Genomic DNA, 25365 nt, shown 5'->3' with positions numbered 1-25365 from the left:
TTCTTAATCTTTAACGGATTTTCCTCAAACCTTCACCAATATTTTTTATTATTTTTTCTGCTATTTTTACAACAAACTTTTCTTCAGGGTGAACTTCCCCTTTAAAAGCCAAATGGTGAGAGAGGTTAACATAACCAAAATATGCTGCTGAAAATATGAGGGAAAGGTTGCAGGATGAATCAGCATTTCTTCTAAGAATTTTCAGATGTTTCAAGATAAAAAAGAGATATTGACATACATGGCTTACATTAATCTCAAGGTCACTGAAGGCCAAGACCAGGGATGACATTTTAATTTGCCTTGTGGGATTAGTTGTGGTCCCCTTTTTTTTTGCATGGCTCATATTGATCCAAGGCCATAGAAGGACGCCCTTTTCACTGGTGCCAATAATCTCTCATTGGCCTTTAGGATTAGTCAGTGCCTTGACATTTTTTTTATTGAGGGGTGACATTAGTGCAAGACCATTGAAGGACATGGCCATGGACAGTGGCGGATCCAGATGGGGGCACATCCAGGCCCATGCCCCCCTCTTCCTTGATAACCATGACAAATATTTGTTAGGGGAACTTGACGTGAGGACGCTTTTTTTGGCTTGTCACATTTTTCTGGACATAGAATCACCATTAATTGAGATTGAAGACATCTTTTTTTTTTTTTTGGGGGGGTGGGGTTGTTAATTTTTTTTTGTAAAAAAAGCCCCAACCCCCCGAATATCCTGGATCCGTTCCCTTGCTACAGATGCCCTTTGAATTGGCCTAATGGCCTTGGAGATATGCTGTGGCCTTTTTACATCCTCCATTTTTGTTCCAATAAAGAACTGTGACATTTAGAACAGTCGGTGGCTTTCTTCTTAGTCTTCTTCGGGTGTACTGCCAAACACCTCACGGTGGGAGCCAATCGGTGGCTTGGTCTAAAGATACTGAAATAGGAGGCGATGGGCTTACCAGATACTGCATGGCGATAGCTCTCCTTAATGGGCCCGGTGCTCCTATTAGAAACACATCTTGACCAAGGGAATCCTGAAACAAGGACATTTCAGCACAAAAAAATGAAACATTTGGAGATGTGTATGGATGTAAAAGGAAAATTAAAGACAAGGAATACACAGACACAACATACTTAAAGGACAAGTCCACCCCAACAAAATCTTGATTTGAATAAAAAGAGAAAAATTCAACAAGCACAACACTGAAAATTTCATCAAAATTGGATGTAAAATAAGAAAGTTATGGCATTTTAAAATTTCGCTTCATTTCACAAAACAGTTATATGCACATCTTGGTCGGTATGCAAATGAGGAGCTGATGACATCACTATTTCTTTTGTATTTTATTATATGAAATATTGTTATTTTCTTGTCATTGTCATGTGAAATGAAGTTTCATTCCTCCCTAAACACATGGAATTCCATTATTTTAACATTTTGTGCTTCAGGCAAGGAGGTCCTAATCGTCAAATTCGTAAAAATTGAAATATTGTATAATTCAAACAGTAAAAAACAAAAGAAATAGTGAGCGAGTGACATCATCGACTCTCATTTGGATGTAACTGGCTCGTTCATATAACTATTTTGTTGAAAATAAGCAAAACTTTGAAATGTCATAGCTTTCTTATTTTACATCTGATTTTTGATGAAGTTTTCAGCAATGTGCTTGTCTGATTTTTCTCTATTGATTCCAATCAACATTTTTCTAAGGTGGACTTGACCTTTAATTTGATATTCATTACCTTCTTCAATTAAGCAAAGATTCCAAGGTTAGGGTAGAAATACATCAATTTCTGATAGAAAGTTGAGGTTTTTTTTTTAAAGGGATGGGAAGGGGAATCACAAGATCTGTAGCTGGCAGATAGTTATTCACATGAATTTCTTACACTGTTTGATAACAACTTCAGAAATTTGAATGATGCATGATTTCATTTCACAGTCCTACTGGTTAGTCCCCATACAATTTCTATATCATTTTACTTTAATTATTTGTCTATTTAAAGTGAATATAGACTTTTAATTTGGTGCAGTTATGCAAACTATAAAGATAAGCACCTTAGATCTCGGTATCCTCATTCTGTCAAAATGGTTCCCTAAAATTTGCTATGGTGACATTTTCCACGCGATAATCTAAAGACTAACTTCGACTGGATTAAACACTACATCTTACTCCATAAAACCTATCCCCGACGTGACATGTTAGACGAAATAAAGCCCTAAGTAATTGTTGCAGGAACAAATGTTGTGCCACTATCAAAATAAAATAAATATGAGGGTGGATTTTCCCTTTGAACAAAATAAACATAAATGTCAAAATAATTCATGAGATATAGTCTGTGGGATGTTTAGTACAACTCCAAATTTGAAGCTGCATTAAAGTTTGATAATTTGCAGATCCTTTTTGCCTTTATATCAGTAGGGGAAGGCGGGGTAAGTTGTGACACTTTTTGCATTTTGCATGTTAGAATTGATATGAATAATAATAATGCAGAAATAAGTACCTTGCCTTTAAATTTGATTCTTGGGAAATATTTTTCACCTATATATAACTTTCTACCCCCACACAAATATTCATTGTGACCTTTGAAAAAAACGATGTCAAATGGCTCAACTTGCCCCATATGTGGGGTAAGTTGTGCCTCCTTCTGGGGGTAATTTGAGCCACAAAAACTATGTACAAAATGTATGCGGGAAGAACCAGTATGCCAATTTTTATTTTAAGTCTTTTCACTTGCTAATTCTCTTTAAATACTAACATCCTCTAAAAGCAAAAGAACTGTCACAAGGTTTTGCTCCTTTCTGCCTGCATATCAATGGCTTTTTAAAGATTGTTCGTTTTTTTATTATACATTACCATATGAATTACCATGGCTCAACTTGCCCCATGTTGGCTGGCTCAACTTACCCCAGTCCTAACTTCATGCAATATTTTTACATCCACACATTTCTTATGCATCCATCATGTAAAAGACTATGACAAGAATGAGGATCCATACCTGGACTAACAATATTACACAATATGAATACTGATAAAAAAGATAAAATGTCAGGGTGGGTTCCCTCGTGAAATCAAACTGTTCATCACAATTCACCAGAGATTAAGTCTGTAAATAAAACAGGTATGGATAACCATACTGGTAGGCTATTTTCATGGTGTATTATGAAACATGAATGCCAGTTGTGGCAAAATCTCAAAATGAGTATTCATGTAGTTGAACAAAGCCCATAAAAATGACCACAGCTAGTGTTTGCATGTATAGGGAATAATTCTACTTCCCAAATTTGATTAGCAATTGTGATTATTATTAAAAGAAAAGCTTTCAACTATGCTCCGAACAGTTTTATGTCAAAACTGATGAAATGAAATTTACTGTAGCGATCATCACAAAATCATGTGGAGCAAAATTCCATGTGATAAGAGAAAAATTATTCCCTGATTTATAAAAAAATGTGCCAGATGAACCTTGTAGAAAACGTACAATTGCTGGGAAAGGAGCAAAATAAGTTCAGTATTCAAGCCATGTATTTTCAAAGCAATAGTATTACACTGTCCCACATATACTAATCTGTGTTGGCGATCTTCGGTGTGACCTTTTTTCCCCTCTCACATTAAACAATATCAGAAAGATTGAATGTACAAGATCTAGATCAAATTACAATTTCAAATTGAACTCCAGATGATATGGAGGAAATGTTGACCTTGATTTGAAAGCATTACTCATGACTTCAATGTCTGTTGCAACCACCTAAGTTAGCTTGGCTTTAAAGTCTAAAGAGAATGTTTGTGGATATTTTACCTTTTGCATGATCCACCGTAAATGCCTAAGGACGGACTGAGGTACATTTTCTGGCACTGAAAAACAAAAAGAAATGAAGATTTGAATGTTTAATCTATCAATGCAGATCAACACCAAGTCAAGTTTTCATGCAAAATTATCTCTAAATACCAAATTAATTTTTTTTCAGATACATTAGGGCTATTATGAAGTCAAGTCAGAAATCTTTCTTTCTGGGTTCCATTGACAGCTAAAGCCCGTTTCACAGTTCTTGATGCGACTGCGTACAATCGTAGCGACTGTGTGTAACAAATATTGTGAAGAAATGATCGCAAACGATCGGACAAGCAATTGTGAAAGCCTCTTTAACGCCTACCGGTCAGGCATCTGGAACTGATCAAAATAAATTGTCATGTAAAATCGCAAAAGTGATCATGTAAAACAGACTAGTTTTTTGTATGCTTCACAACACAACTGCTTAAAAGGGCAAAAACATCCTATGAATTTGAGTGGTGACATGCACTCTTGAGGGTTTCACCAAAACTTTGATATGCTGTAATATCAATGCCACAGGAGGACTCCAACTCAAACTCAGACTACAAAATTAAGTGTCTGGGGAAAACCCTGAAATACTTACAGTATTTGATGGGTACTAATTCTTTTCTTGCTGGCTCCTTGATTGTTTTAGTCACCCCTCCTAGTGATACAGATTTTCCATCTGAAACAGAGAGAGAAAAAATGAACTAGGTAATGGCTTATTTTTTGTTCTAAATGATCACTGCCACCTATTATGAAGCAAATTTAAAGTGATGACATTTCACACGTGAATCTTGAATCATCATTGTAATGATTGCAATTTGTCTTAAGAATCAACGGACCTTTCTCACGGAAATTTGTACCGTAATTTGAATGAATCTTAACTGGAATTCACATCCGGAGTAGAATTTAAGATTGTGATTAGCGTTCGTGATTCTAGGTTGGTTTCGCACGTGCTAAAAATTTGTCGTTTGCCTTATTTTTCACTGGAATCATCATTCAAAGTACAATGTTTTTACCATGTGAAAAAGGTGGATAGACTCCCCATCTGAAAGAGGTAAAGAAAAAGTAAACATGTGTACTGGTTATTTCAATTCTTTGTGTTAAACAGCAGTAAATACATGTATCTATTTTGAAGCAAATGAAAAAAAAGCACATTAAAGGGTTCATGTGGTTTGATTATTTTAGTATGTGTAAGAAGTTTCTGAAACGTGTTATTGCTATGAAGTCATACCATTATACAAATGTCTTGTTGCTCTAACAAGTGTTCATATGAGTTGGGGGGATTTATTCCCTGGATTTTCTAGTTTATTCATTCATTTCTCACCCGTGGAGTAGACAGCTCTACAGCGGAGATTAGGTATGACTAGGGCCCCTTGCTGTTGGTGTCCCTGCAGAAGGCTGTGCAGCTGTCGAAGCCTTCGCACAGACTGGAGCTCCGACGACATCCTTGCCACCCGAAACATTGGGAGTTACTGCACTCTGTTACTCTCATGAAATTTACCTGAAAGTGAAATGTCAAATTCATTTTCATACCAATCCAAAGTACTCTGGAATTTGAAGAAGGGCATGGGGGGAGGGGGTTCAGTGATAATGACAGTCTTGTTACTGTTCAATTAAAAATGAGAACTACAAGGTGGTTATACAAGTCTCGCTTGATTTCTAAATCAATAAAATGGATGCAATGTGAGCTCTTGACCCCTAGATGACTCAACACTAGCGCCTGTCCAACGGTCCCAGACCCGTAATAATCGCTGTCAGGCCAGTAGATTTTCAGAAATAGGAAGACTTACTGGTGCGACATGACCAGTACAAAATATCATTGTCGGGCCAGTAATTTTTCCAAAAATAGCAAGATTTAGGGTCCGACATGACCAGTAATAAAAACCATTGTTGGGCCAATAGCTTTTCCAGAAATGGTGAAATTCACTGCAAACCATTTCCCCCCGTTAAATTCTGTCATTCACACACAGAATACACACAGAATGAATCGCACATGTTTCTAGAGTAGGATACAGTGTACATGTAGCCAGCCACACAACCCACAAGGTAAATTCTCTACTGGCTGCAGAACGAAGCTTGGCTTAACTCTGGCAGAAATCTCTCACAGAACTGTCAAAATTCACGGTTCATACTCATGAAAGGCTCTTATAATGTCCATATTTCCTAAAAATTGGACTACCGGTAACTCTGTCATTTGTAAGCAGTATAAGGAGAAATTTTCACTTCTGTTTTGGTTCAAAGAGATTGGGTTTCGGGTGATATTGTCTGAATGGGTCAATCCATGTCAAATCAACCAATGCTTGTCACCCGACCCTCTTCGATTTTCTTTAAACTCGCACCAAATGTTGCCCCAAGTGTCTGACGGAAAAATCTGAAATATTTTGCCCCAAGGTCAAATGGTTGCTAAGATACGGCCTCCCATAGCAACCAATGCGCACTCAAAGAAATTATTTTAAATAAAATTGCCTATTTTTGATTGACTACTGCAGCAAAGTTTGATTGATTACAGTCTTCATTTTAAGTAAATTGGAAGAACTTTTTGGTCTAAACATGCAGAGTATACTGTAGCGCAGACCTGTCAACCGGATTTCGCACACGAGGTCACCGAAAATGGCGTTAAGCATCCGTGTCAATGATTTCAGAAGCATGTTTGGAGGCTCATAAATCCAAAACTAAATTAGCTTAGAACCAAATATTATGCACATTTATGGACTTTCATATACTCAACAGAATTACAAAAAATTGACCCAAGAGTGTGTGTGGTTTTCCTCTAGGGCGCCCTCAAAGTTGGATTTTTTTCAAAAGATGCCAAGTTCAAGGTCACGGATCACCTCCCGTCCCATCGAGGAGGGGGACCAATTTCTGTGTTTTGATAGACATTTCCCCATATTTTCAAGTGTTACTTGAGAAATTTTGCTACCGGAATGTTTAGGGGCTGAACTCAAAACCATATCATTTGACCTTGAAATTATTTCCAAGTATTGAAATGTGTTGCTAAGTACAATGTACATGCACGATTTGAATATGCTTCTGAAATCATTGACACGGATGCTTAACGCCATTTTCGGTGACCTCGTGTGCGAAATCCGGTTGACAGGTCCGCGCTACAGTATACTCTGCATGTTTAGACCAAAAAGTTCTTCCAATTTACTTAAAATGAAGACTGTAATCAATCAAATTTTGCTGCAGTAGTCAATCAAAAATAGGCAATTTTATTTAAAATAATTTCTTTGAGTGCGCATTGGTTGCTATGGGAGGCCGTATCTTAGCAACCATTTGACCTTGGGGCAAAATATTTCAGATTTTTCCGTCAGACACTTGGGGCAACATTTGGTGCGAGTTTAAAGAAAATCGAAGAGGGTCGGGTGACAAATTGTCTGAAAATTGGTTGATTTGATGTGGATTGACCCGAATACATATTAGCCCCACATATGCATTTATGTGTGTGTTGATACACTTGGTTTCTGACTTTCTTTCGTAGCTATTTTAAAGCGACCTTTTGACAAATCATGGGGAAATCAAGGCTTATCTCGGAACAGAGAAGGGATTCAAGTCTTTCACTCGGCTGCATGCCTGAGGTTATTATGTAATAGACACCAACATGTCTGGGAGGTCTGTAAGAGAGCAATAGTTCGTAGACTAACCAACCAGAAGTAAACTGCTTGTTTTCACTTTGAAACATGTACCTTCACAGTGGTGATTTATTTTGGGTTAGCAATCAAGAGACCTGCTACGAGTCTAGGAATTGGGATTGTTGGAAACTGGAACTGCGATGATCCGAAGTAAATAACGATCACGAGTTCGGTGAAATTCGTGCTGTCTGAACTTTTATCGCATTAGTCCGATGGGCGCTCATGACGGACGGATTATATTATGCAAGTCAATTGGCCTTTTGCAAATTTTGTATTGTTTCAATTTTCCCATGATTTGTCAGTTGCTGGGCCCTTTAATTGAGCCAAAAAGAAACTGATAAATTATTTATGATGAAAGCTTTAGCTTTCTTCCTATCTTTCTTTCCTTCTTTCTTTTCAATCTTTCTTTGTTTCTTCCCTCTCTTCTTTAATTTTTTGTTACTGTCTTTCTCTTTTAATTTCCCTTTTTTTTCTTTAATACATTCTTTCTATCCTTTTCAAAAATATTTTCCTCTATTTATTTTTTCTCTTTCTTTTTTTTTTGATATTTTTCTTTCTTTACTTCTTGAGTCCATCCATCCTATATTCATCTCTTCTATTCTTCCTTTCTTTCCTTCCTTCTTTTTCCCCTTTTTTTCCCTTCATTCCGTGTTACTTTCTTCCTTCCATCCATCATTTATTCACCCTTTCTTTTTTTTATTTCTTCCTTCTTTCAGCCCTTTCTCTCTTTCTTACATTCCTTCCCTTCTTCTGTCTTGTTCTTTCCTTTTTCCCTTTGTTAAATCTATCCTTTTACCTTTCCTTTCTTTTTTTGACTGCTTGCTTCCTTTCTCTCCTTTATTCTTTCATTCCTTCCTTTCTTTGTCTCTCAGTCTTTCTTTTTTTTCTTCCTTTCATCTATTCTTTTACCTTTTCTTTTTTTTATTCCTTGCTTCTTTCCTTCCCTTCCTTTATTTCTTTTCTTCTATCATTTTCCTTTCCTTTATTTCTTCCTTAATTCCCTTTTCCAATCCTTCCTTCCTCTCTTTCTTTCTTTTGTCCTTCTTTCCATCTCTCCTTTTATCCTTTCTTTTTTTAATTGCTTCTTCTTTCTTTCCTTTACTACTTTCTGAATTTGTTCTTTCTTTCTGTATTGCTTGCTTCATTTCTCTCCTTCATTTCTTTTTTCTTTTTTTTCTTTATTTTGTTCCTTTTTTATTCCTTTCCTTCTTTTTTTTCCTTCCTTCCTTTCTTTCTTTCTTTCTTTCTTTCTTTCCTTCCTTCCTTCCTTCTTTCTTTCTTTCTTCGTTTCTGTCTTGCTTTCTTTTTGTCCTTCATTCCTTCACTGGGTATCTACTGGTCCAGCATGAATAGGTTGGATCAGTAGAAAAAATAGTGTGGAGCCCTGACATATCGACCACCTCATTTGAAATTAACCACCTTGCGCGCATTAAAATTATTGCACATTACATACGATAGGAGCGGGAGAGTAGGCGCAGTGTCCATAGGAACAGTAAAGATCGATTTTACAAGAAAAAAAAGGAATATGTAAAAAACATAGTAGGATTCATCAAATTGTATTGACCAGGCCCGAACCCCGCCGAAAAACTTATACCAAGAAATCTAATAGGAAACTGCTTTAGAACAAACATCCGTCGTCAATAATCAAATTATGTTCCAGAGCTCAGTGGAAATGATCATTACACATGTTGACTTCATAGTTATAGAAATGATTTGGAACAGTCAAAATATTTCGCCACCGGGACAAGAATCGGCCATAGATTTAGTGTATCGTGGGTAGTCGGTTTCAAAAGAAAGGTTGCAAATGAGCAAATAAAAAATCGTCACATTCGGTGTTCGCCGATATATACATGTAGGCCTATGCGAATACAATCGGAGTCGTTGATTCAAACAAGGGAATCTGAAACGCTCAATTTTCTGTACAAATGAGATAGGTAAAACTTAGTTAACTGATAAATATTTTTGCAGATGCGATGCTTAGAAAATTAGGTAGTCGATATTGGGGTGGCTCCAACCATACTTGATTCAGCGCATGCAGGGTCAGGTGTTTGCAGTGAACAAGAGATCCAAGTCACGGCTCCGCACAAAGACAAAAGTCGAGTCACAGCCGAGCCCAGACAGCATCGAGAGCCAGCTGGACATTCAAGGCGAGGCCCCGCCAAAGGCCCGGCGTGCAACGAGTGCACCAGTCCGCTAAACTGAGCTAAACCGAACCGGTTCCCATCGCCCCTAGTCCCCCAACTTTTTTTTTCTAATTCTCTTGGTAAATATGCTATTATTTATGTCAGTTTGAATCACAATAAGATAGCAGTACTTAATACTAACTAATTCATTCATCTACAGCTATTCAAAAGTAAAATTTAAACAACTTACACGAAAATCGAAAGAAGTAACACGCCCAGCACAGACTGGAGCCTCACACACAATTCTACTTTGAGTCTTCCGCCATCTACGGTAGAGCAGCGCATGCGAACATGATGATTGTGTGTGTATGTGTGTGTGTGAGTAGGTGGGGTGAGGGTGTGCGTGTGAGGGTGTGTTTTATGTATCTTCCTGTTGATATCAAATCATTGTTGAATATTTGATACATGAAAGGAAAAGTGTTAGGCATATTATATGTATTTTTTTTAAGGGGATCCTAGTGTCAGTATATCTATTTGTTAATTGGTTTGTTTTGGATTTGGGTCTACTTTGTTTTGTTCTTTCTTTGTATTCCATGTATAAATAGCCCTCCACAAATGTGCAAGGGAAGACTTTGATTGGGGCGGGGGGGGGGGGGGGGGAGGAGTGGTGTTTCAAACATTTTTATAACTGATTTCATTGTTTCTCCTTTAAGTTATATATGATTTATGCTGGTATTAAGTTAGTGAAAAATGTCCAAATATGAAATGTAAAATATTATGTGTTTTGAAATGTTAATTTGAAATGTTATATATTTTTGTTCATGGAATCAGAATAAAACAATATGAAAAAAAAAAAAAAAAAAAAATGAAGATTTATAAATTATGATGTATTTATCTTGAGTTTATAAGAATCCTTTATGTGAAATCCAAGAATTTGGTTTAAAAATGCGAGGGTGTGTGTGTGTGGGGGGGGGGGGCATCTGATGTAACTATTTACCCTGATTTTATCATTTCAATGAAATCCTTGATGAGAAAAAGTGTTGAAAATATAAGAATTCATAATGTTGGTACAGAACTGTGGTGGAAAAAATAATTTCGCGCCCGGCCACCCCTCGCCCTCCATTACCCATGCACCTCGTGCACGTGATCCCCCCCCCCTTCATACATCCACCTACCTCACACCATCGTATCCCCAGATTTCTTTTAATTCATATACGGGCTAGGCACGCAATGATAACATTCACATGCAATAAATCAGTCAATATTAATCATTATTACGTTACATGGGAGCCAGTACAGTGTCGGGGCTCGATCACTTTTTTAAGGGGGGGGGGGGCATTTTTACGGCATTTCATTCCATCACACCGTAGAGATGTATTATACATTATCTCTTTGACAAACACAATTATATGCATACTCACACATTGAAGGCTACAGGGTTTTTTTTTCTACCGAGGAATTTGAGAATTAAAAAAAAGGGGAAAAATGGGCTTCACTACGAAGGTCATTTCTGTGAAGAGAAATTAAAGAAGGAAAAGGGTTCATTACAAAATGAAGGTGATTTGGGGTTGGCTCCAAAATGAGTTATTTTTTGACTCGTCAGCCCCCCCCCCCTTCCGTAGATCCAGAACTGCTACATGACGATGTGATTCATACTGATGAGTGGAACCGGCCGGGGGGGGGGGGGGCACTTCCATTGACGAGTGGATACCATGCGCGACCATGGGGTCTCGAAAAGCACCCTAAACACGTAATTTCCATACTCTGAAAATGCACCCCTTAACAAGTATTGGCGTGTGAAACCCTTCCCTTAACAGGTATTGGAAACAAAACGATACCCTTGGCAAACATTCCCTAATATGAACCCCAAACAATAGTAGGCATATATCACGGGTCCTCGATCGCTCGTCGGTTTTACCAATACACATCATTTGGTTTAGTACGACCCCCCCCTTCCACACCTCGCGCAAATCGGACTCTAAACACGTAGTGTTGGGGCAAAAAGGACATCCTTTATAAAACATTTTAATTTTGTTTTATCATCCCCGCAAATTTGACCCTAAACGCGTAACTTTCCTTGCGAAATAGATACCCCTTTTTCATTATTTTTGTGTTTTTGACACCCTTATCACGTTACGTACGTAACGTGCCCTATCGTGAAAAAGACATCCTTTTTACGTGTTTTTTTGGTCGCGCATGGAAACCACTCGCCAATGTAAGTGCCCCCCCGGGTGTGTGCGGCCACACTGTGGACATAGTGTGAGGGCATCGTGTTTTTACTTGCAGCTATATATAGGAGAAGGGCATTTGTTAAGCTTGCGAGAAAAAAAGACAAAAGGCCCATACATACAGACAAACAAAAATGAGAAATCTTTATCAAACAAAATGACCTAAATGTCCCCGAAATTAGGAATTCAGGAAGATTTTACATCATAGTGTTCGTATAGGTTAAACTCTTGTAACTGTTACTGAAAGTCAAGCCGAGCTTGAGTATTCTGTTAAGAATTTTGTTCATTTTATTCCCAATATCTAAAACTATATATACAAGAAATCACATAACTGTTTCAGCAAAACAACCTTTTTCTAAATAATCTCTGCCGGTCAATTTTATACTTGCATAATGTTTGATGGTCGCTTCGCCCTCTCGTTTATATACCAAAATGTGGAATACATAGTGGAGTCGATACGGGGGGGGGGGGGGGGCTCACAAGACATTACAATCAGTCATGGGCGTTCTTTTCATTAAAGGGAAAGCTCCCCCCTTAAAAAATTAGAAGAGTCATTACGAACCATTAAAAATGTGAAATTTATGCATGAGTGTTATATTACATATGTGGCAGCTGTTCGGTAACAACACAAATAATAACAATAATAAAACACTTAGCTTTCTTAATCTTTATTGGATATTTCTCAAATCTTCACAATATTTTTTGGTCATTTTTCTTCTGATATCTTTACAACAAACTTTTTGTTGGATAAAGTATTTACAAGTGAAAGCTTTTGATAAATTATGACGACTAGGGCTGTATACAAGAAAGAATTAAAGTCTAGCTATATGACAATTCTTTTCCTTTAAATTGAACATTCTTGAATGGGATTTTTTTCTCTCGATTTTACTCTGGGTTTTTCATAGATTAAATGCAATAACATGTGAAATTAAGTCGAAATCGAAACAGTTCAAATAGGTTGGTGAAAAGTAAACTTAGAAATCCACTTATAAGACGCCGGAAATGATGAGTCCAATATATTCGAAACCATGCAGAGTTGGCATGGTTGGAGAAAAGGATTACGGGGAAGGACGACCTAAAACTGACATTGTTATTGATTAAATAAGAAAACAGTATTTCGAGTTACATGACCAAGCTAATTCTTTCCATATTCTTCTATTTTGTCCCGGGATTTTGTCGAATGGAGCAATGAGGGGGAAACTTGAGGGGCGAGATACGGCAGATGAAGCAATGTTCTGAAAAGATGAGAGCGACCGAGCAACCAAAGAAAAATATTGGGATATAACATATAGATAATGATGTGATATTTCACTCTTTCCCCCTCTTTCGCTTTCTTTTGTTTTCTCTCATATATTTGGAGGGGGGGGGGCATGGACCAAAGGCTCAGTCACACTAACAACATAAACACTAAACCGATCATTCGTATGGTATTGGGAAACTATTCAACAGCTTTATCGGTCTACATAGTTGGTATTGGTATTTATTTTCCATATCAATGTTAAAAAAAACAATACAAGGTAAATGTATGTACATGATAAAAATCGAAAGTATAGTGAGATGGCTGGATAAACCCACTCAGCTTTGTTAATTTAACAAAACTGTTCTTCCCTGGAGTCCAGAAAATAATTGAAACAAATTGACTTTGCTGGTGCGACCGCAGCCGAATTGACAAATGAAAGTAATTACCATGATTAAGATAAGATCTTCTTGAATGCGATCGTAAGCGATCTTGAAAGTATTCTCTTTATTACCGCAAACATAGAAACTTTGACAATAAATATGCATCGCATATCGTGATGCATTGGCATAAACAGGACCATTCTCGTGCTACAATTTGTTTCAATTTCATTATCGACATGATAATACAACATGATAGACGTGTCCACTTTCCCCCACTTTTCCTTAAGATTGTTTGGGAACATTTTTTGTTCTTATTCATTTTATGTCTATGAATTGAAAACTAAATAACAAAAAAGTATCCGATGATTCGAAATTATAGTACAAAACGCAAATCTGAAACTGTCTCATGGAGTTATATCTCTTTGAAATCATAATGTTGGCAGAGTTAATGTCAATCTTTTGAAATAATAACTTAACCCTGGGTAAATATGCTGTTATTATCATTGTCTATAAGTCAAAGGCCTGGTCACACCGCCCGAGCGTTGTTTGAGCGGTAGGGAGAGGGGGTCGAATTTCGCTCACAACATTGGGGAAAAAAAATCAAACACAAAAACCGAAAACAAAATAACAAAAATTCTTTGATGAGAAAAAAGTGTTGAAAATATATGAATTCAAAGAAATCTGGGGATAAGATGGTGTGAGGTAGGTGGAATCAGCTGCACGAGGTGGGTAAAAAAGGGCGAGGGGTGGTGGCCGGGGCGTGAAATTATTTTTTCCACCACAGTTCTACTAACATTATGAATATTCATGACTTGCGTCTTACGGGCTAGGCACCTCTTACTATCATGCAATGATAACATTAATAACATGCAATAGTAATATGTTGATTTTCTTTCTGTAAATCAGTCAATATTAATCATTATTACGTTACATGGGAGCCAATGTCGGGGCTCGATCACTTTTTTAGGGGGGGGGGGGCATTTTTACGGCATTTCATTCCATCACACCGTAGAGATGTATTATACATACATATCTCTTTGACACACACAATTATATGCATACTCACACATTGAAGGCTACAGGGTTTTTTTTCTACCGAGGAATTTGAGAATTAAAAAAAAGGGGAAAAATGGGCTTCACTACGAAGGTCATTTCTGTGAAGAGAAATTAAAGAAGGAAAAGGGTTCATTACAAAATGAAGGTGATTTGGGGTTGGCTCCAAAATGAGTTATTTTTTGACTCGTCAGCCCCCCCCCCCTTCCGTAGATCCAGAACTGCTACATGACGATGTGATTCATACTGATGAGTGGAACCGGCCGGGGGGGGGGCACTTCCATTGACGAGTGGATACCATGCGCGACCATGGGGTCTCGAAAAGCACCCTAAACACGTAATTTCCATACTCTGAAAATGCACCCCTTAACAAGTATTGGCGTGTGAAACCCTTCCCTTAACAGGTATTGGAAACAAAACGATACCCTTGGCAAACATTCCCTAATATGAACCCCAAACAATAGTAGGCATATATCACGGGTCCTCGATCGCTCGTCGGTTTTACCAATACACATCATTATACGACCCCCCCTTCCACACCTCGCGCAAATTGGACTCTAAACACGTAGTGTTGGGGCAAAAAGGACATCCTTTATAAAACATTTTAATTTGTTTTATCATCCCCGAAAATTTGACCCTAAACGCGTAACTTTCCTTGCGAAATAGATACCCCTTTTTCATTATTTTTGTGTTTTTGACACCCTTATCACGTTACGTACGTAACGTGCCCTATCGTGAAAAAGACATCCTTTTTACGTGTTTTTTTGGTCGCGCATGGAAACCACTCGCCAATGTAAGTGCCCCCCCGGGTGTGTGCGGCCACACTGTGGACATAGTGTGAGGGCATCGTGTTTTTACTTGCAGCTATATATAGGAGAAGGGCATTTGTTAAGCTTGCGAGAAAAAAAGACAAAAGGCCCATACATACAGACAAACAAAAATGAGAAATCTTTATCAAACAAAATGACCTAAATGTCCCCGAAATTAGGAATTCAGGAAGATTTTACATCATAGTGTTCGTATAGGTTAAACTCTTGTAACTGTTACTGAAAGTCAAGCCGAGCTTGAGTATTCTGTTAAGAATTTTGTTCATTTTATTCCCAATATCTAAAACTATATATACAAGAAATCACATAACTGTTTCAGCAAAACATCCTTTTTCTAAATAATCTCTGCCGGTCAATTTTATACTTGCATAATGTTTGATGGTCGCTTCGCCCTCTCGTTTATATACCAAAATGTGGAATACTTAGTGGAGTCGATACGGGGGGGGGGGGGGGGCTCACAAGACATTACAATCAGTCATGGGCGTTCTTTTCATTAAAGGGAAAGCTCCCCCCTTAAAAAATTAGAAGAGTCATTACGAACCATTAAAAATGTGAATTTATGCATGAGTGTTATATTACATATGTGGCAGCTGTTCGGTAACAACACAAATAATAACAATAATAAAACACTTAGCTTTCTTAATCTTTATTGGATATTTCTCAAATCTTCACAATATTTTTTGGTCATTTTTCTTCTGATATCTTTACAACAAACTTTTTGTTGGATAAAGTATTTACAAGTGAAAGCCTTTGAAAAATTATGACGACTAGGGCTGTATAAAAGAAAGAATTAAAGCCTAGCTATGACAATTCTTTTCCTTTAACATGTTTAAATTGAACATTCTTGAATGGTTTTTTTCTTTCGATTTTACTCTGGGTTTTTATAGATTAAATGCAATAACATGTGAAATTAAGTCGAAATCGAAACAGTTCAAATAGGTTGGTGAAAAGTAAACTTAGAAATCCACTTATAAGACGCCGGAAATGATGAGTCTAATATATTCGAAACCATGCAGAGTTGGCATGGTTGGAGAAAAGGATTACGGGGAAGGACGACCTAAAACTGACATTGTTATTGATTAAATAAGAAAACAGTATTTCGAGTTACATGACCAAGCTAATTCTTTCCATATTCTTCTATTTTGTCCCGGGATTTTGTCGAATGGCGCAATGAGGGGGAAACTTGAGGGGCGAGATACGGCGGATGAAGCAATGTTCTGAAAAGATGAGAGCGACCGAGCAACCAAAGAAAAATATTGGGATATAACATATAGATAATGATGTGATATTTCACTCTTTCCCCCTCTTTCGCTTTCTTTTGTTTTCTCTCATATATTTGGAGGGGGGGGGGGGGGCATGGACCAAAGGCTCAGTCACACTAACAACATAAACACTAAACCGATCATTCGTATGGTATTGGGAAACTATTCAACAGCTTTATCGGTCTACATAGTTGGTATTGGTATTTATTTTCCATATCAATGTTAAAAAAAACAATACAAGGTAAATGTATGTACATGATAAAAATCGAAAGTATAGTGAGATGGCTGGATAAACCCACTCAGCTTTGTTAATTTAACAAAACTGTTCTTCCCTGGAGTCCAGAAAATAATTGAAACAAATTGACTTTGCTGGTGCGACCGCAGCCGAATTGACAAATGAAAGTAATTACCATGATTAAGATAAGATCTTCTTGAATGCGATCGTAAGCGATCTTGAAAGTATTCTCTTTATTACCGCAAACATAGAAACTTTGACAATAAATATGCATCGCATATCGTGATGCATTGGCATAAACAGGACCATTCTCGTGCTACAATTTGTTTCAATTTCATTATCGACATGATTATACAACATGATAGACGTGTCCACTTTCCCCCACTTTTCCTTAAGATTGTTTGGGAACATTCATTTTATGTCTATGAATTGAAAACTAAATAACAAAAAAGTATCCGATGATTCGAAATTATAGTACAAAACGCAAATCTGAAACTGTCTCATGGAGTTATATCTCTTTGAAATCATAATGTTGGCAGAGTTAATGTCAATCTTTTGAAATAATAACTTAAGTGGGTACCTTGGGTAAATATGCCGTTATTATGATTGTTATTATTATTATTACTATCATTATCAATTATACATTCCTAGATTATGTGAATATGTATGCCCTTAAACACGACTGTGGATAAAATAGTATATACACTGTTAGAAAATTTATCCTTAAACTAAAAGAAGTTCCTGCAGCAGAGTCTCGAGAACACCTGTAATCTTACCAGATTGCGTAATCTTACAGGAAACTGGTATTTGGTGTGTAATCTTACAAATTTCCTTAAATAAAACACTCTTTTCCCCTTTTTCTAACAGACCTGTTCTGTTAAATTGCAGAAAAATTCCTGTTTCATGAATTTTAAGAATGATTCTGGTATTGCTTTCTGCAAAATCTTCTTTTATTTTTCTTTTTTTTTATGTTCTTTTATTTTTCTGTAAAATCAGGGTTTTTTTTAACAGTGTACATATTCTTATTTTACTTACTTTGCGATTTCAGATGAGAGATTTTTTGGTTCAAAAACAAGCTTCCAAGATGATGTTGAAAATGATAACTGAAGTGGCTACAGTGGGTAAATATGCCATTATTATTAATATTATTATTATTAATTACATTCTTGGTTAGCAAGCGGCTCTTGACAACCTTTCAAAGCATTAAACATCTTTCAATGTGAATTGGTATGCCCTTATGACTGTGGATATATACTTACTTTGCGATTTCAGGTGAGTGTTTGTTTTGATAAAAAACAAGCTTCCAACATGATGTTGACAATAACAACTGAAGTGGCTACCCTGGGTAAATATGCCGTTATTATTATCATCATTATTATTACTGTTATGTGAATTGGTATGTCCTTAAACATGACTGAGGATATAATAGTATATAGATATTCTTATTTTACTTACTTTGCAATTTCAGATGAGAGATTTTTTTTGTTCAAAAACAAGCTTCCAACATGATGTTGAAAATAATAACTGAAGTGGCTACAGTGGGTAAATATGCCATTATTATTACTATTAATATCATTATTATTATTACCAATTACATTCTTGGTTAGCAGGCGGCTCTTGACAACCTTTGAAAGCATTAAACATCTTTCAATGTGAATTGGTATGCCCTTATGACTGTGGCTAAAATACATGTAGTATATACATATTTACTTACTATACTTACTTTGCGATTTCAGGTGAGTGTTTGTTTTGATAAAAAACAAGCTTCCAACATGATGTTGACAATAATAACTGAAGTGGCTACCCTGGGTAAATATGCCGTTATTACTATCATCGTTATTATTATCATTACTGTTATGTGAATTGGTATGTCCTTAAACATAACTGAGGATAAAATAGTATATAGATATTCTTATTTTACTTACTTTGCAATTTCAGATGAGAGTTTGTTTTGATCAAAACAAGCTTCCAATATGATGTTGCGGTTAACATGGTTAAGGCATGGTCACACCGCCCGAGCGTTGTTGGAGCGGTCGTGGAGCGGAGAGAAAAAAAAATCTTCACCGCTCGCTCCCGTTCACCATTTTCGATTTCGATTGTTTTTATTTTCTTTTCGGTTTTTGTGTTTGATTTTTCTCCCCAATGTTGTGAGCGAAATTCGACCCCCTCTCCCTACCGCTCAAACAACGCTCGGGCGGTGTGACCAGGCCTTTGACTTTTAGACAGACCTTGTAATAAATCGCTGAAAAGTGAAGTTCACATGAAGTTTCACCTTGTTTACACAGTGACTCGGCTCGGGGGTTCGACATGCGAGTCTTGCTCAACACGGCAATTTTATGCTGTGTAAACGCAATCAGTGGGATCCGAAGCCATGTCGAACTCGCCCCCTTTTCAGTATAAACACAATAAACGCCATCACATTGCCGTGTTGAGCACGGCTCGCGTGTCGAACCCCGAGCCGACTCACTCTGTATAAACACGGTATTGTATTCCAAACGGTTGTTGTCGAATGATAGTAACTTTTCAAATACTTAAAAAAAATGTTAATCCATATTTCAACTCCAGCCCGCACAACCTAGGATCATCAAAATAAACTAAAGGCATATTTTTTTGGGGGGGGGGGGGGGGCGCGGGGGGCGCGTTTCCGTTTTACACCCTGGCGAAGGCATTTTCCGGAAAAGTAGCCAAAAAGCGACTAGTGAAGAGTCTACACACGTCGCTGGTTGCATGCAGCGTGCGACACAGGCGAGTCCACCACCGCATGCGATTTGCACAGTTACTGATCAGAGCACAGAGTTCCTCGGCACTTCATGTACAGAGAGAGCGGCAGAGAGAGAGAGAATTTGAGAGACAGATAGATAGATGTTAGCCGGGATGTTAGATAGATAGAAAGATACAGAATGAGAGAGACAGAGAAGATAGACAGATAGATACATAGATAGATAAATATATAGATAGAGAGACTAGAGAAAGACAGACAGATGGATAGATAGAGATAGATAGATGAGAGATAGATTGATGTTAGATAGATAAAGAGGGAGAGACAAAGAATATTAACAAATTAACAGATAAATAAGTTAAAAAATAGATAAATAGAGAGAATAAGAGAAAGACAGACAGATGGATAGATAGATAGAGATATTAAATAGATAATTAAAGAATGAGAGAGACAGAGAAGATTATTAACAAATTAACAGATAGATAGATACTCCAGCTAAAAAAATAGATAAATAGATAGAGAGAAATAGAGAAAGACAGACAGGTGGATAGATAGATGGATAGAGAGATAGATAGATAGAGAATTTGAGAGATAGATAGATGTCAGATAGATCAAGAATGAGAGAGAAGAGTGACAAATTAACAGATAGATACTGTAGTTACATAGGTAGGTAGAGAGAGAGAAATAGAGAAAGACAGATGGATGGATAGAGAGAGATAGAGAATTTGAGATAGATAGATGTTAGATAAAGAATGAGAGAGACAGAGAAGATTATTATATAGATAGATACTGCAGTTACATAGATAGATTGAGATAGAATTTGAGGGATAGATATATAGACAAGTTTGCAAGTATACGGTATGTTTTGCGGATAACTTCGGTGCTTAAAGTAGAAATATATTGAAAATCGTAAAACTGGAGAATCATATATCACAATAAAGGAGAAAATAAGGAGAACACGATGGTGTACATCATTTATCATGGAGACGGATGAAACTCAGTTAATTGATAGTTTAAAGTTCTCTCTCTGAATGCTTCAAACACGCAGAATTACGTCCGCGAAATTGGGGATTTTTTTATGACGTCACTGTCTGTACGAGAGGCGTGATTGGCTCTCCCACGTGAAGCTCCACTTGCATGCAAAACCTGTTGCAAGGGTACATTTTCTCCACATTGTCACTGAATACTTCGATCCCGAAATGATCGAAAGAAAACCCAGAATTTTATCTAGATTTGGATTTTCAAATTGATGATTTTGAGATGAAGAGAATGATGATGAAGTGAAACAACACAGTGACGTAGTTGGAGGTAAATTGGGGGAATTACGCCGATGATGATGATGAAAATTCAACTTGCAACACAATCACAAGTAAAGTCATGTACATACCTATTCGCTACCAATTCATGCTGCTGGAAGTGCTATAGCTACACCGCGCGGGCCAAATTGAATTCATGCTGAACATGAATAACCACATCCAGTCTATCATAAGAAGGAAAATTATATAACTGTACTTACAAACAAGTGAATAATCCGAACCTGAAGGCAAATCAACTCAACGAATAGTACCAGACGATATGGCATATGCACTGCCGATAAACTTCATCCGGCTAGGCTGGATAGATTGTCACTCGTTCTGTTAGATGTAACTTTTATCTCATTAATTTGACAAAATTACGAAACTCGGGGAATTATTATTCTATATAAAAATATAGTAACATCTCTTATCATTTTTTGAATTACGAAGGAAAACGTTGAGGTAAATTAAAATTAGATGTAAAAGATCATCCCATCATGCGTAGCATTATGTGATCGTAAACAAACCATCACAACAACACATGCCGTATTGTTTGCTCGCCTTGGCTGAGACTGAGAGAATAGATCTATGCACGTTTTGCACAGCTCTCAATCAGCAAGGAAGGAATACGTGCATGTTTGCGATGGTTTGTTTGCAATGACATACAAGCTACGCATGTTGGGGGGTTGGGATTTAAAAGTAATTTTAGTTTATCTCAACGTTTTCCTTCAAAAGAGGTTTTATCGTAATACAAAAAATAATAAGAGATGTTACTATATTTTTATATATATAAATAATTCCCCGAGTTTCGTAACTTTGTCAAATTAATGAGTTACAAATTACATCTAACAGAACGAGTGACAATCTATCCCAGCCACATGAAGTTTATCGTCGGTGCATATCGTCTGTTGCTATTCGTTGAGTTGATTTGCTTTCAGGTTAATTCGGATTATTCACTTGTTTGTAAGTACAGTTATATCATTATTTTCCTTCTTATGATAGACTCTCTCTGGATGTGGTTATTCATTTTCATGGATTTAATTTGGCCCGCGCGGTGTAGCTACCACTTGTAGCAGCAGCTGCATGAGTTGGTAGCGAATCGGCATGTACATGACTTTACTTGTGATCGTCAGGCAAGTTGAATTTTCATCATAATAATCGGCATTGTTCCCCATTATTTACCTCCAACTACGTCACTGTGTTGTTCACTTCATCATCATTCTCTTCATCTTTAAAATCAACAATTTGAAAATCCAAATCTAGATAAAATTCTGGATTTTCTTTCATTTCGTGATAGAAGTATTCAGTGACAGTGTGGAGAAAACGTACCCACGCAACAGGTTTTGCATGCAAGTGGAGCTTCACGTGGGAGAGCCAATCACGCCTCTCGTACAGACAGTGACGTCATCAAATTCCAGTCAATTCAGAGACCGATGCGAGGCATATTTCGGAGGGGCATTTTAGCGTTTTTTAATCGGCGATTTTCACCTTTTTGTATTATTTTCGGTATTTTTGAATGACCCACTGATGATCCCCACATCATTACCTTTCCATTGATATATAATAAGACCACATTCATAATCAATATATTTCTCCTTTAAAACTCAAGGTGCGGACTTTGGATCGCGCGCCCAGCTGATAATGTAAACAAACGTAGACGTAGACTCTTCACTAGTCGCTTTTTGGCTACTTTTCCGGAAAATGCCTTCGCCAAGGTGTAAAACGGAAACGCGCGCGCGGCGCGGGGGGGGGGGGGTAAAAATCAGCGTTCTTATCAAGTTCCTTTACGAAAAACATCATAAAATAGCATGTGATAATTTATAGGTTTACCTGAAATAGATAAAACTGGATATCTAAGAGGGACTCTACACAAAGCAGTCAGTCATAGAGTCACGGTAACGTACGTTTCACCTCCTCTTTGTCATGGTTATTATGCTGAGAATCACTTGTTTGAAGTAAGAATCTTAGGCTACTTTGTTCCGGAAGTGCTGCATAATCATACTGGGGCTCAGAATACATTGAGCAGGCAGAAGTGTCTTCCAGGTATTTGCGATCATTGCTACCGATGGTTAAGACTTCCGATGGTTCCTCAGAGTAGTCAGTTGGCTCTTTGACAAAGTATTGCGAGCTGGAGGGCGGTTCTCCTCGATCCTTGTCCATCTGTATCTCTTTTTCATGCTCGGACTCTAGTGTATGGTAATAGCTACCAGGCATGTCCTTGTCACTATCACCTAGCTTCTCGACTCTAGGGTTTACGTGTCGACGTCCGTCGTCAGTTCGGGAAACGTATTTCCCGTTTCTCCCAGACTGTGTGTTTTCGAAAGTGTCTCTGTTACAAGGAAGTGCTAACATTCCCCTTTTCTTACAAGCAATGGCTGACAATTCCAAACTACTCTGATGAGACGCATCGTTTCGTTGACCTTCTACCAGTTCTACCTTCAACGCCGCGTTTCTCGGTGTACCTCTGCCAATGTGGCTTCCACCATCTACAACACCGGTTGAAGCCTCCGGCGACCATTTCTGGATTCCCCTCATGCAGTTAGCACGAGTGCTTTTCTGATTACTCCAGGGTCGTCCCAAAGTCATTACCTCTCGACAGCTACCAGTCGCGCCGTGTTTACTCGTTGAGCAACCAAACCCCCTGTTACCTCTTTGCCAACCTTCACTCGCTTCTGTAACCTTCTGCGTGTCTGATGGATCTCGTTGTGAACCTCTAGAGCCGGATAGAAGATTGCGAGGCAGTGACTGCCATCCTTGGTCACGTTGGTGGCGGTTCCTACTGCTCTGGATACGCCCAGACGAATCTGTGTGATCATATGTGTCCTCGGACGAAAGATCTAACCCAGAAGCAGTACACCCATTGGTTATGTTGGTGGATTCAACGGGACGATGAAGACCGGGTCTCACAGCGGAATAGATGTTTTCATTTCCTTCATGCCTAGCGCGTCGAGATGAACAGTCGGTTGGTACGGCGGCGTTCTCGATTTGACGACTTTCTTGTCTTCTCTTATGTCTCCTGTTTAAACGAAGAGAATCACCCAAAATGAAATTGTTGACTTTAATTCTCGTATACTATAGGCCTACAAAACTTCTTAATACTATGAAGAATGATGTTGCGATATCATTTTGAATATGAAATGTTAACGAACTTATGATAAAATAGGCCTATAATGTGTCAACATTTATGCCACAGAAGGATAATCAGTACTGTAGTACGTTGATATGAAATCAATGTAGGACCAATAATAATGACGGTTTCTGATTGATGTCACTTCTTCATTTTAACTTTAAATTATTCTCAATGAAAGTACTGTTGTTTGAAATAGGTATTTCCCCTTTAGTGTTGTCGTTTTGTCTTTGCCACGTTTCCCAAATCTATCGATAACCTAAGGACTGGAAAATATCTTTTTGTTTGATAGGTCTTTACTAATGACAATCACTTATCATGTTTACCATAGCCATCTCCACCCGTCACACTTTTAGCACTGATTTTAAAGCAGACATACCAGCATACTGTACCTTCTATTTATACCATAAAAGCAGCATATAAAACAAGTTGAAATAACTATCGCGAAACAGACAGCTGCAGATACCAAGTATACGAGTTTAGGAATGGGTCCTAGAAGAGAAAGAAAAAGAAAAAGAAGACTATGCTTAGAGAAGAAGAAATAATAAATGATAGAAATGATGGCTTTATAAGTAAGGGTATAGTTCAATTCGGGAATTTGATCAAGATTTAATATCAGTAATACTAAGTAGTGGTGGTTATACTATATCTATTCTATAGATATTTAAACATCTACTTGCCAATTATGTTGAAGGAAAATATACAAACGCAAATAGGGGTCCCAAATATTTTGATATGTTGATGATTGTATAGTCCACGGAAATTGTGTTTGCATTAATTTCTCATGGGATTTTCAATGATAATGATGACAAATATACTGATTAAAGTATTATTTTTATATTCCTAATGACATTAATCCCAACATTGATTATAACAACAATGATGATAATAATGATAACGGTAATGATAATAATTACGATGATTATACAAATAATTATGATAGCAATATATATCTAAACTTTTCCATACAAAATTTAATCATTATAAATCACTGCCCTATACTTGCCATGCTTGTCCGAAGATGAGGTGTCTGAAATGGAAAAAAAAAATCAAGGAGGCATAATTTCAGCGCGAAAACAGAAAGAAACAGTTATATGAATATTCATTGTGCTAAAAGTACGATCTGACTTTTGAATACCAAATTAAATAAAAAGGACACGTTTGTCACGCCTTGTCACGTCTGTGTCGTGAATGATTGGAGTTTCGGGTTATAGGGACGCACAATTAGATACCCGTGGGGGGGGGGCTGGAAGTTTGAGTTGATGCAAAAAAAAATTCCTTTCCTCTTTGCGTATGTATTTTTCCTTATTCCATTGAGACAAGTTTTTTTGCCCCTTTCAGATGATTTGCCAGTGGACCATTTATTTTTTTTACTCTGATAGTGAGTGAATCTTTTTTTTGTTGCTCATATAGCAAGTCATTTTTTGTGAAAAACTTCTAGCC

The 25365-nt window shown here is 37.4% G+C and overlaps 2 protein-coding genes across 3 annotated transcripts in view; both read right to left on the bottom strand.

The window, feature by feature from the left end:
* LOC121431400 (von Willebrand factor A domain-containing protein 8-like) overlaps positions 1 to 9898 on the bottom strand; it is a 63973-nt gene extending 54075 nt beyond the window's left edge. For both annotated transcript variants that reach the window (XM_041628965.1, XM_041628963.1), the window contains exons 1-5: positions 9807 to 9898; positions 5126 to 5302; positions 4400 to 4480; positions 3784 to 3839; positions 945 to 1019 (exon numbers count right to left, since the gene is read on the bottom strand). In XM_041628965.1, the coding sequence (XP_041484899.1) occupies positions 945 to 1019; positions 3784 to 3839; positions 4400 to 4480; positions 5126 to 5264 (351 nt within the window). In that variant the 5' untranslated portion in view covers positions 5265 to 5302; positions 9807 to 9898. The remainder of the gene's footprint in view (positions 1 to 944; positions 1020 to 3783; positions 3840 to 4399; positions 4481 to 5125; positions 5303 to 9806) is intronic.
* Positions 9899 to 22559: 12661 nt separating this feature from the next.
* Positions 22560 to 24471, bottom strand: LOC121431335. Its single transcript, XM_041628872.1, has 2 exons — positions 24315 to 24471; positions 22560 to 23811 (listed from the first exon to the last, which is right to left on the bottom strand). Exon 2 carries the CDS (start codon positions 23379 to 23381, stop codon positions 22686 to 22688), a length of 696 nt encoding a protein of 231 aa, XP_041484806.1. The 5' UTR covers positions 23382 to 23811; positions 24315 to 24471; the 3' UTR covers positions 22560 to 22685.
* Positions 24472 to 25365: the final 894 nt, after the last annotated feature.

The sequence above is a fragment of the Lytechinus variegatus genome, chromosome 17 (assembly GCF_018143015.1).
Source record: "Lytechinus variegatus isolate NC3 chromosome 17, Lvar_3.0, whole genome shotgun sequence".
In the NCBI taxonomy this organism is placed as follows: domain Eukaryota; kingdom Metazoa; phylum Echinodermata; class Echinoidea; order Temnopleuroida; family Toxopneustidae; genus Lytechinus; species Lytechinus variegatus.
Note: the sequence above shows the minus strand (reverse complement) of the source record. Positions and strands in the feature narration are given on the sequence as shown.